This window comes from Dipodomys merriami, unplaced genomic scaffold (genome assembly GCF_024711535.1).
Source record: "Dipodomys merriami isolate MVZ:Mamm:240054 unplaced genomic scaffold, mDipMer1.0.p SCAF_4, whole genome shotgun sequence".
NCBI classification, from domain to species: domain Eukaryota; kingdom Metazoa; phylum Chordata; class Mammalia; order Rodentia; family Heteromyidae; genus Dipodomys; species Dipodomys merriami.
In genome coordinates, this window is record NW_027205603.1 from 41,330,720 (window position 1) to 41,344,266 (window position 13,547).

At 35.2% G+C, this 13,547-nt stretch overlaps 1 protein-coding gene across 15 annotated transcripts in view; it reads left to right on the forward strand.

Annotated features, from left to right (window-relative positions):
* The window catches only part of CUNH8orf34 (chromosome unknown C8orf34 homolog), a 413,720-nt gene that overhangs the window by 139,569 nt on the left and 260,604 nt on the right, over window positions 1-13,547 (forward strand). For 13 of the 15 annotated variants that reach the window (XM_069990879.1, XM_069990886.1, XM_069990876.1 and 10 more), the window contains 3 exons: window positions 2,822-2,969; window positions 5,324-5,455; window positions 11,323-11,451. In XM_069990879.1, coding sequence (XP_069846980.1) covers window positions 2,822-2,969; window positions 5,324-5,455; window positions 11,323-11,451 — 409 coding nt within the window. The remainder of the gene's footprint in view (window positions 1-2,821; window positions 2,970-5,323; window positions 5,456-11,322; window positions 11,452-13,547) is intronic. The other 2 variants (XM_069990887.1, XM_069990891.1) reach the window with 1 other exon arrangement.

Sequence of the window (13,547 nt, forward strand, 5' to 3'; positions counted from 1 at the left end):
TACTCAGATAAATTCTCCTATACCTGAACTTTTATCAATGTACATAACTATATCTGAGGTAATCATGACAGCATTTTCTTGTATAGGAGATCAACAGCTTATATTTTTCCTGGTTAAAAGCATGAATGTTTTTAATTGTTGAATAATAATGATCCTTAATATCTAATATCTGCCTACAGGTAGATATTAAACCAAGTATTCATTCATTTATTCTCTATTTAAGTAACACCAATTATAAGCTTGGCAGATACCAAAGGTTGAAAGGAAAGCACAAACCAGGCAAACATTTTATTCTAGCATTGTACTAGAGGACAAAGAACAGCTAACTAATAGGTGAGAAAGATTTAGCAATGTGAACAGTGCTAACTAAGTGCTATGAAGAAGAAAATAATAAGATTGTAACATGGACATAGAAGCTGAATTTGTTTGAAACAACAACAGAAGTACTTGGTCCCGCAAGGCAGAATAACAACTTGGTAGCTCTGCCTTTATTTTGTAATTTTCTTTTATTTTGGCGCAGATTCCTGCTCAACTCTTTATGCCAGCATGTCCACCATTCCATAAACATCTGTCTAAAAACTGCTGATATATACCCTATCTAGTAAGCTTTTAAGGCTGAATGTTCAGAGAGTAAGATATTTTGCTGTCAGTTTTTAGTGTCCTGCCCCAGACCCTAAAAAGATATATGAAAGCCTCTAGTCACTGTCCTAAACCTGTACTCAGTTTGGATTTCCGGATCTGCACTGTTCCACAGATTACTCAAAGCAGAGACAATTACTCCTGAGAACTTTATTGTCTCCCTTAATTCATAAGGACTTCTGCATAGCCACATTGCAGATCTAAAACTTAGATAATGATCCAACAGATCACAGTTCGGTCAAGATTGCCTACTTATGCATACTTCTGCCTTCTACATCAATTCTTTCTGTATTGGTATAATCTGTGGAGGGGAAGGGAAAAAACAAATCGTTTAAATAGGGATACAGGTGGACCCATTGCAACAATGAGATGTACAAGTCGTTATGTCGAAAACGAACTTTACAACTTTGGCAGGGAAGGGGGGTGGGGAGAGGGGGGAGGTGGGAAGGGATGGGAAGTGGAAATAAAGGAGGAGGCAACAATGCTTGATAAGAAATGCACTCATTACTTTGCCCATGTAATTGTAACCCCTTTGTACAGTATTTTCACAATAAAAAAATAAAATAAAACTAAATCTCATGTCAGTATCTCATGCTGCATTATGGACTAAGTGCTTGATCATAGTATTCCTAAGTTCACATTTTGATTAAGCTTCTTTTCTCTATTTCCACCTTTACTTTTGTTTAATTTCTTTGTGCTGAGTGGTCAGACCTGAAATGAATTCCCCAGAGTTGAGCCTTTGGCTCAGGAATCCAGTTATAGAATGATAAAGACTTCTAAAGGCAAGACTCTCAGAGAATGTTCCCTTGGAATCTGACTGATAAGACATTCTCTAAACACCTGAGAGTAGAGCCCTCAAGGAGGAGAAATGGTTCACCACCAACAGAAGGACAATAAGAAGGAGGAGATTCCTAGTACCCCTTCCAAGATAACCTCAAATATCTGATTTTTCTATCTTACTAAAACAACTGTCTCTCACTGAAGCTGAGGATAAAATGGTAATTGACACTCTCAAATTCTGGTCTGAAAGCAACAAGATGGAATGTGACAGATAGGAATGTAAAACAGGCCATGTGATTTTACAAACCAAAGTACAAGGTACAAAATGCTGCCATGTGGTGTGGTGGTGTGACAGTGGCTCACCTCCTCACAATCTGGGGATTCTAACTGAGCACAATTGTAAATTGTTCTTCATCCTTTCTGACTGAAAAACAAAAACAAAAACCAGTGTTCAGACATTACCCTTGGTCAGATTTCTGCGAAGTTTAAGGGATCATTAGAGTATCTAAAGGTGGGGGGAAAGTAGAATAGCTGTATGCAGAGACCTCAGTATTGCTTAAGTCATGAGAATGAGAAGAGAGAGACAGAGACTGAGAGAATGAGAAACAGAAACAGAGACAAAGACGAATAGAATTTAGTCATCAGGCTGAACTTTTCATAAAAAGAAAATTCCATGTTGTTTGGAGGCTATTTAAGACATAACTGTATTCTGTGAACGTGGAGCCCTGGGGCTTATTACCCATTTCTTTCATCCAACAAAGTTTTCTTCATTTGTGGATATTAATATATTAATAAGAAGGAAATGTGACATTAATATATAAAGTATTTAATTTTTGTGTGTAGTCTAAACTTTTAAACTCTGAAACTATATGTTTTAAAAATAACTTAGATAAAATTTTGAGTATATTTTAACGAGTATAATAATGAAAGGAATACAAATAAAGGTGTCTTAGGTTTGCCACAGTTTTTCTAAGTAACATAGACAGTTTTCTTTTTTTGCACTTCTGCTTACACAAAATTGAGAACTAGAACTAATTTGTGCCTTCCTGGAATGATTCTTTTTTTTGGGTCCGGTAGTGGGGCCTGAACTCTGGGCCTGGGCGCTGTCCCTCAGCTCTTCAGCTCAAGGCTAGTGCTCTACCACTTGAGCCACAGCGCCACTTCCGGCTTTTTTCTTTTTGCTTGTGTGGTGCTGAGGAATCGAACCCAGGGCCTCATTCATGCAAGGCAAGTGCTCTACCACTGAGCCACCTTCCCAGCCCCGGAATGATTCTTATGAGGTTGAAATGAACTATTTTTTATAAACAGAGCAGTGTCCAGTAGTTGTCAATGTTAAGCTAGTGTTTGCTGTTATTGTAGCTGTCATTATTAGATGTAAATGTGTTCTCTCTTCTGCCTTCAGGAACTAATGACCAAGTTAATCACAGAGACACCTGACCAGCCAATCCCGTTTCTCATTGACCACCTTCAGTCTAAACAAGGAAACCATGGACAGCTACAGAGAACTTTGTCTGGATCTGCAGCTCTCTGGGCTGAAAGTGAAATATCAGGTAAATGTGAAGGATATATTCATTGCAGTTAATTAATTTGGGGGTACATCTAATGTCATTTGTTCTGGTTCTCCCTTCTTAGACTTTTCCCTCAAGGCTGACACTATTCATTGAGCCACATCTCCATTCTCTAGTTACTTGGAAGATAGAAGTTTCTCAGTTTTGTCTGCTTGGGCTGGCTTTGAATTTTGATCCTCAGATATTATCCTCCTGAGTAGCTCGAATTACAGGAGTGAGCCACTGACACTTGGTCAACATTTTTGGTTTTTTAAATGACAAATCTATATGGATAGAAATGTAGGATTTTCATGTATTCATCTTTGACAATACCTAGATGCTAAAATATGACGTAGAAGATTCTTGAGTTTGAATTATATTATAATGTATTGTGACTCAAATATGGAAAGAATATGGAAAGCAGTGTGTTCCTTTTTAATAAAAATTATACAGGTTTGCATAAAAGATTTCTTGCTGTATGCACTCATACCCTAACTTTTTTCTTTTATATGAGCAGTTTCAACTAAAAATTTACAGCTTATCAGTGTAGGAAAATAAAAAGTAGGTATCTATAAAATTACTTTTCTTATTCACTAAACTGAGGATCATTTCTGTTTTCCTAACTCCAATATTGCCCTGTGCAGTAAATTTAACTTTAGGGACACTTAGACTCTGAACATGGGAGCGGAAAAACCTTCCAATCTTTGTGGGGACAAACAGTGGTGAGATAATCAGATAGACTTGCTTGACCGTGCCTTTTCTACACATGGTTTTATTTGTTTGCCATTCAATTGCAGACCCAAATCTTTTCAGCTCCTTACCTAATTCTCCTGGTAATCTGACTGTCTAGAGTCCCAAATGCTTTTGGGGGGATGATGCCATCACCTACTTACAAGCAAGAGCCACCAGCGGCTGGCTAAAGGCCTAATACATTGAAAATATCTAAGATGTCCTTTTGTCTTCATGTCTATCTAGTAACTCAGACACAAGTGTGTCCCTTAATATTGCGAAGGAGAAACCTGAAAGCAGCCTCATGTTTATTCCTTTTTAAAAATAAAAGAAACTCATCTTGGGGGATACTTATGGCTTTTTCCTCTTTACTGTTGATATTCAAAAGTTTGGCAGGGTTGGGGGGTGGCAGATACTGACACCACTTTTTTTTTCAGGAAAATCATTTATGTTTAAGTTGAGTCTGTTCACTTTTCTTCACTTATCTCCTTCCATGTGGCCTTGGTTTGCCTTTATTTCATCAGCCTTTATCTAAGGAGCATTATTTTGTGAAGTGTCCGATTCAATGTTCGATACTATCAATTTTCCTTTTCTAGCTTTGAACACACATTTGAAGGTGACACTGCAGTTTAGTTTTCTATCAGTACTTCGTTGTCTCACTTAAAATTTTCTGTGTGCGCTTACATTTGAATCATAGGTTACTCAGAGTATCACCTCCCTAATTTCTTTTTTTTAATTTTAATTTTAATTTTTTGTGAACATACTGTACAGAGGGGTTACAATTACATGGGCAAGATAATGAGTACATTTCTTATCAAGCATTGCAGCCTCCTCCTTTTTTTACCCTTCACATCCCTTCCCAGCCTCCCCCAGCCCCTCACCTCCCTAATTTCTTAGAGTTCGTTTTCTTTTATTTTTATTGAGATGGCCAAACATTTGTCTCGTGGCATGTAATGGTTTAAAAAGTACGAGTTCTGTGTATCTGCATTGTATTCTTGTTTTTTATATTGTGTTTTCCCTTATTTGTTCACATTTAAATATGACGTGTTTTATCTAGTTTTAGGATTGTCAATAGATAATGTAGATAATCATTTTTCTCCCTCACCATATAGCCAAAAACTATTTTGGTTATTTTTCTCTCAAAATTTTAGAGGTGAAATCTGATTTCTGTTGAAAATTTCTATTTCAGTCATATCCTATGGATCTTGGCTAACCTGTCTTGCACCTCTTTTTTAATATATATATTTTATTGTAAAGATACTGTAAAAAGGGTTTATAGTTACATGAGTAAGGTAATGAGTACATTTCCTATGGAGCATTGTTACCCCCTCCTTTGTTTTCCCCTATCATCCTTTCCCTCCCTACCTCCCCAACTCCTCCCCCCACCCTTTTAACCAACTGGATAGGAATGATAGCCTTGCTAGATTATTTAATTAATGTGATTTTTATTCTTGTCAAAAGTAGCAAGAAGGAAAGAATATAGATATTTATAATCCAAATGTCTCATTTCTCCGTGACTTCTTTTTAGTAGTATCCTCCCTCCTTTTTAAATCATGAAATGATGCATATTGTAATCAGGATTCCCTCATCCTTATTACTGGGTTGTTGTGTGTATTTTGTCTGAACAGAAGCTAAAGGAACAAGGAGAGACTTCAGAAGCTATGATAAACCTTGGCAGTTAAATGCAAAAAAGCCTAAAAAGTCGAAAAGTGACCTTGCAGTGTCCAGTATTTCTCCCCCATCACCAGACTCCAAGTCATGTAAGTTTATTCTCATTGTTATTTAGATTTTGTAAGTATGCTGCCCAGAAAATAAAGAAAAGGTTGTAATTGAAGCTAAACTTTTCATCTGATATTTCTGGCCATTAATGCTAATGAAGTCCACTTTTATTTTAGTCTTAACATTGACCTTTAAATGTACATGTGTGCATAGTAATAGGGGTATATGTATCTATCAGTTATTCTTTTGATTGTGTGCATGAAGTATTTTTCTTGCCTCTCATGTGGTAATATACTACATTCAAAGCATAAATAAATGTACATGTACTAACATACAAATAAACAAATTAAATCTTTATAGAAGGGAAGGAGATTTGCAACCATTAAAAAACCATAATTTCACTTAAGATCTCTTTGAAGCCTTATTCACTGTGTAACAAAAGTCCCTATATTCATTCTCTCCCTCCTCCACCCTAAGTGTTTCTTCTTTCCTAGTATGGGGTGGGGAGTTCTCCTTTCCCACAGCCTTGTACAATTACTGGGTTTCTCCAAGGTTCTCCTAGCTTCACATGTATGGAAATATGTAAAATAATTCAGGTGCCTATAATAATTATCAGTTATTCATGGAAGGCATGAAAAATTTAAAGCTTTACTTCTTCATCAAGTCCTTATACTTATTATACAGTAAGATGTTTCATTTTAATTTCCACAGAGAAAGGAATAGATTGGCAGTTTTTATTTTTGTTTGAAAATGTTTGAAAAAATCACTATGTGCTAACTGGAATCTGAATCTGGGTCATCTAAAGAGGCTTAAATTAACTCTGCATTTCATTTACATAATGGTTCTCAAAAATATTGCATCCATCACACCAAGTTATTGTGAAGATTATATGAAATATTGTGAACTTCAAATGTTCTTAGTAGATTATAATTGCAATTAAATTGTCCTGCTTACTAGTTCAGCATATAAAATTAAGTTCTGGCACTTTTAAAAAATATGTAAGTTTAAAATTTGCATGTCTTATTTACAAGATAACCAAAAATATCCGCACCGTGGCAGATTCAACCATAAAGTGGGACACGGGTGGGGGAGTGGAGGGAACATGAATGAAGAGAGAAATTAAAAGTGAAATGAATCATGTCTCAGTATCTTTCCTTTATAGAGTGATCTCTGTCTCTCTGCTATCTCTGTCTGTCTATCAGTCTCATTTCCAAAGGATAAGTCCATGCTCCAGGTCATTCCTAATTAATACAGTTGGTTCTGGGTTCTACTGTGTACCATTGATGCCCACTCATTCTGTAGGCTCCGATCTCTTTCTGAGATGCTGCCTACAGACAGGGTATTGCTAGTAGTTTTTCATCTGGTTATATCCATTTTTGTCAGGTAATCTCCTCCCAAAGTGTTAGTAATATGCTTTTAGTGGGAAAACAAGGACAAACTACAGGGATCCTTCCTCCCTTCCTTCCTTTGTTCCTCCCTCCCTCCCTCCCTCCCCTCCCTCCCTCCCTCCCTCCCTTCCTTCCTTCCTTCCTTCCTTCCTTCCTTCCTTCCTTCCTTCCTTCCTTCCTTCCTTCCTTCCTTCCTTCTTTCCTTCCTTCCTTCCTTCATCTCTCTCTCTCTCTCTCTCTCTCTCTCTCTCTCTCTCTCTCTCTCTCTCTCTCTCTCTCTCTCTCTCTCTCTCTCTCTCTCTCTCTCTCTCTTTTCTTTGATACTAGAGTTTAAATTTAGGCCTTTTGCTTTCTAAGCCTACCTAACACTTGAGACATGCTCCCAGCCCCCAAATAACATAGTGTCATGTGTATCATATGTAGAGATAATATATAACAAAAAGAATGGCAGGGGTTTAGGGTTATTCACTGAAAACATTTTCAAAAGTATTCAATTTTTTTCGTGAAGTGATGGAATATTTTTTGAGTATAGACTCTGATAGGTTAAAAACGAATATTGTAATGTCTAATCTCTAAATTTAGCACAAATGTTTAAAAGTACTTTAGCCATACAAATATTAAAGTATATTATGAAATTATCCAACAAAACAAAATAAGGCAGAAAAAGCTGAAAAAAGAACAGACTATAAAAATAGAATGAGCCACTAGAATGAGTGTAAATGAGCCAAATTTTCCAACTATAAAACAAATATTATCAGGTAGACTAAAAACAGTGACTATATGTATCTACTATATATAGTATATATATATGGATATATATATATATAAAGACGCTTTAAAATAGGTTAAAAACAATTTGAAAACTAAGCATAAAGAAATTTATATGATTAAAGTATGATCAGACCAAGTATAATTCAAGGTGAAGGTACTACCAAACAATGAGTCACAAAAGTTATTGAATCAAGAAAAAAATAATACTAAAGAACTATCATTGGAGGGCATGGTAATAATAAATAACTATATAAAAATTATCCCTGTATAATATACAATAGGCTGTTATGTGACATAGCAATCTCACTTGGAAGAATGGGGATAGCCATCTACAAAGTCCTCTGATTGTTTTCTATACTGGAGTAGGCTTTGGCATTGTGGTCTCAAACTCTACCTCCTGTCCCATGGGTCATACTACATTCATATACTGTTCTATTGTTTTCCCTTTTCTTGAGGTTAATCTTATGAAATGTGCTTAAATTGTAACCCTGAGTTACAATTAAGTATGACCTAGATTTTCAGTCTGTTGGGTAACTAGAGAGATGGTTGTGCTCAGAAGGGTGTATATAGGATGGTTGACCTAAGTCTTTATTATGTCTCAAGGCAGCATTTGAAATCATCCTATATAATTGGTGAGACCATAGTCATCCTGTGGCCTGGGTTGTTCTTGTTTGCTTCTCATGACAAGTCATGCACTATATATGTATTGAATTATCACAACCTATAAAAACAGAATGAATTAGGTCTTCAGTATAGTACTGGGGAATGAACTTGTTAAGTAAAATGCAATCACATAGCCATCCTCTTAGTACCTTTGGCTTTGGATCATTTTCCAGATAGTGCTTTCCATCTTGTGCTTTTTCCCAGGCTGGTTTTGAACTATGATCCTCCTATATAGCTACCTCCTAAATAGCTGTGATTGCAGGTCTATGCCACCACACTCAATCTTACAAAAAGAAATGGACCTTCATTTTTCTCAAAAAAGGTTTTGAGGAAAAGTTCCTGCGTATTTGATCAGTTCTCTGTTTTGCTTCCTAAAATCTTCCCCAAATGCAATGGCTTAAAAATACATTTTGCAGTTGACAGGCTGGTTCTTCCACTGGTCACGCTTGGACTTGCCTGTGTTGGTGTAGTTTGGGGGTCTTGTCTGCAAACACTAGTTTTGGCCTGGATGGTTATGTTGGGTAGTTATCTTAGAGATATTGACTGGGACTGTTTTTTTTTAATATTCTTTTATTTTGAGAATTAGAAAAGAAAGTGAGGAGACTTTTGATAGTACGAAGTAGGAAATTAGAAAATGAAGTGATGCAGATTAGAGAATTTTTTTCTTTTTGAAAATATTATCTATGTATAATCTATGCGGGTGATTTACTATAAAATGGGTTTACACTGTAGCGTTTTGAAGCAAGTGGATCTTTACAGATGGATACAGACATAGTTCCATGGAATTAAACTTACCTTCAACTTAGACTTTTCAGTAGTTGGATGTTGTGGCATAGTATAACTGTGTTATAAATTAGTGACCATTCCTTAGGTCAATGATGTTTAGATGATTTCTAGGGTTATGCCACCACAAACTACTTACTAAAATAAACAAGTACAAATCATGCCCTTTGTGTCAAAATGAACAATTTTATACAAGGATAGGTATTTTCATTTTACTTATTACTTACATATGTAAGATTGATGGGTAATTGGGTTCTTGTGTATTTTTGTAACTGATATTATCCAATCACTTTTTATAAAAGCTGACAGAATGTTATATCTCAACAGTCTGAAACTATTTCCTATAACCTTACCATATAAATGTGTGTGTGTGTGTGTGTGTGTGTGCGCGCGCGCTCGCGCCCGTGTACCAGTTCTTTGACTTGATCTAAGGAACTTGTACTAGATCAGTTTTCTTGCTCACACTTTGCACTCCATCACTTGACTCATCCCTCCAGCCCATTATTGCCTGGTTAATTGGAGATGGAGTTTTGCAGACATTTCTGCCTAGACTGTCTTCAAACCATGATCCTCAGCTTCCTGAGTAGCTAGAATTACAGGCATGAGTTATTGGCACCCAGTTCCATATAAAAATTTCAAGAAATTAGTTTATTTGATTTTTGACAAAACAAAATGCATGTTATATTAAAAATAAAGTAACACTATCAGACAATACTGTCCTCTTTTCTCTCCAACTCTGTAATTAACATTGAGTTATTTTCAACTCTACTAGGTGTTTGTTTGGGGTCAGTAGTTGATATTGGTGAACACACAAAGTACTAATAGTGCTTACTTTTCAATTTGTGCATCACTCCTCAACTTCCTTCATATTTTCTGGCTTATATATTAATGCCTATCACATCATGAGAGTATATTAATGCAGTTACTTCAAATGTTGGTTAAATTTATCCTTCACATTGATTGACTAGAATAATTAATTTGTTTAACCATTAAGCCATTCAGTGTCCAGCTGTTATATCATCTAGAATTAAGAATGCTTTTTTCATTGTTTGCTGTCTTCTATGCAGCCATCACTAATGCTTCCATCAAATCCTACCCCAAAAATTAATCCTTCTCAACATAATCAAACACATCAAGTATTTTGCTATCTTCTGTTATTTTGTATTTTACTTTTATTTCATTCAGGAAAGTTTTATGGACCTCTCTCTTTGTCCCTTCCCTCCTCTTACTCTGTTCTTGACTACTTGGCTTCTAGACATGCCTCAGTTGTTTCTTGAGATGATCCTTCATTTGAGAAATCACTTTTTCTTTTCTTTTTGGAAACATCACCTATTCATGGCGTTCAATTCTTGAAAATTTTTTGTTGAACTAGCTCATTTTTCTGGAGTATCTTCTTTAGAAACTTTCTAGGAAAAAAGACTCCTGAGATAAATTCTTTAAGTATCTTGACTAGTTTCTTGGGTGGTATATGGTTATAAGTAATCTTATGTTTTCTATCACGAGTATTGCTGATATTAATTTGTTTGGTTTTTTGTCCATGACTGCTTTTATAATCTTTAACTTTTAAGACAATAAGCTTTGAATTGTGATGAATACTTGATATTCTTTCTAAATCTAGAGAACACTTAGCTTCTTATATCTTTATTGCTTTAACATTGTTCTCTAGGCCTGATGCTTTACTATTCAAATAGTGTGAACTGTTTACTTCTTCTTCCTTAGTATCTCTCTCTTCTGGGACTCAGGGACATAGTTTTCATTTTTTTTCTATAATACCAAATTCACTCATGAATCATTTTCCATTTTCAAACAACAACAAAAACAACAACAAAAAAAAATCTCTCACTTTATAATGTCTTTTCTCTTTGTTCAATCAATTATTTGAGAGGAAAAAATAAGTTTGGAGGAATTTTGAAGAACTGAGAGATAATGCATACATTTAGTCTCTTTTTGTTTTTAGAAGACATAGATGTTTCTACAATTTTGCTAATTGTTCATAAATTCAGGAATTATTTTTAAGCTGATAACATTGCACAGTAAGTTTTTCTGCATGTTTTATCCTAAGTCACAGAAATGATTCATTCCAAATCAATTTCTGAATTTCTCTTTTTTTCCATAAATGCATCCATACTTCCCTTCACTCATTCATTTAAAACATTCTCTTTACACTCAACTTCAAATCTTCTCTTCTGTTTGCTGAAGTAAACCATTTTTTATTCTTGCACATTGATCTTCACATATGATGAATAGTGAGTTGGTATCATTATGCAGTATACTTATGAAATAACCATTTTTTTTAAACATAGTGCCAAGGTCAGTAGAGCATCCTAAGTGGAACTGGCGGACTAAACCAGAAAGCTGTGATTTTGATGAATTGAACCACATCCTTCAAGAGAGCAAGAAGCTGGGGAAAGCCCTTGAGAATCTCTCTCGAAGTAAGTTCATTTTCCTGATTATAATTGAAATTCTTTACCAGTATTAAAAAGAGAAACATTCATTACTATTGGCAATAAGTCGTTTCCAGCATCCTCATTAACATTCTGTGAAAGGCTGAGGAATTCTAAAAGTGTGAGACTGGAAATGAGGGCTGATCCTACCTATTTCACAGCTTCGTGGGCAGACTGATTATACAGTGTAGGAGAATTGTAGCGCTCTTTGGAGTTGTTTGACTCCGGCCTCTGTGCATAGTTTCTGTCTTCTGGTTCAAATGCATACCTGAGGGTCTCTTTGTTTATTCTTCCCTTTTGAAAAGCATTGCTTTTATGACTTGCTAATTAATAAAACAGACTTTTTATCTTGATGAGTTTTGAAAGTCTCTATGCCTTCAAAGAAAGAATCTAGAACATACTCTTCTTAGAGTTCTTTCAGAGTCTAACAAAATGCTTTGGTATAGTTTTTCACAAAACAATGTCTGTAACTTGAGGGCCTGAAAAGTTGTTCAGTGTCATCTAAAAGGTAAATGGCTTCAGGTGACTCATTTAGGCTATGAGCCTTTTTCTTTTATCTTCAAAGTTGGAACATATGACTGTGCTTCCTTCTAGTAGGTGTGTTAGTATAAAATATTATGCATACAAATGCAAACTCGTAAATAACTGCTTTTAATCATGAAAGCAGATGAGCAAACAACTATTTTGGTTTGAAAATGGCAGTTTATATGTGTATACATGCATATACCCATTACAATTTTGAGTTCAAAGCATTTCTGTCTTCCTGTGATTTGTTAGGCATTTACCCATTTAAGAATTAGGCATCTTTAGAAGAAAATTAATATCATGGTCTCATTTCAGTTATCTTTTGATGCCATAAAATACTTCAGATTCTGACATAGATTTCTATTTTAGTTAGCACAATTTTGCTAATTTCATGATTATCAAAGCATTGTCCTTTGTTATATTTGAGACAAGTTTTACAAATACATATGTATGTATAATATTATATTATGATTATACATATTGTATTTTTTGGACATATGCATCTCTTATGCTATATAATTTTACATATTTTTCCAACCTCTTCACTCAAAAGTATAGCTTTTTGGTTTTTAGACTTTTGTGGAATGAAATCCTTCAGACATTAATATGCCCTGAAATAGGATCTTATAAATTTGTATCCGTGGAAACCCTGTGGATGAGATTTAGAAAAGCCTTGCTGTTGGTTAGATTTACTTTTGGAGAAAAAATAATAAGTGAGTTTTCAGATTAGTCCTATATCGTGCTCATGAAAAACTTGATCCTATTAACATGATAAAGATACACATTAATATTTCTAAATCTTCCCTTTGAGGCTCAACCTGTTGCTCTTTAAGCCTTACAATTCATCCAGTAACTTGAGCCAGAAGAAGGGTGGCTGAAGAATGTGCCTGACCCTTATACAAATCTATATTTAATATATATTTAAATGCTATATTTAATGAGTCAATGTTTTTAGAATATGACAGCAGACTTACAAATATGTGTGATACTGTTATTAATTTATAAGACACTAACTTGTCCATCCCTAAAATTTTATAAAGAGATATCACCATCTTTCAATTATGTGCTTACTCAGATTATAATAAAAGGGGTCAGAATTCAAAGTAGATATTTCTGGAAAACCTAGGCATGGAATAATAGGTTTTCTTCTTAGTCCATTTGGGCTATTGTAACAAAATTCCCATAGAATAAATGGCTTGTAAGCAATAGATATTTATTTCTCACATTTCTAGATGCTGGGAATTCTAAGATCAAGGCCCTGGCAGATTTGGCATTTGTCAAGGACCAGTAGTTCTCTTTATTTGGAGAATATAAGAGAATGGGCAAGCCAACTCTCTGGGGCCTCTTTTTATGGGCAGTAATCATAGTCACAAGGGAGGTACCCTTCAATACCTAATTACCTCCCTGCTACAGATCTTAACACTATCACATTGAGGATTCTGTTTTAATGTTTTTGGGGTCAGAGACTTTTAGAACATGGTACAGGTGGAGTCTCACAAATAAGTCCTGTGATCAGAAGGCCATAAGTACCTTTCTAAACAAAGTCATACTTTCTTTGA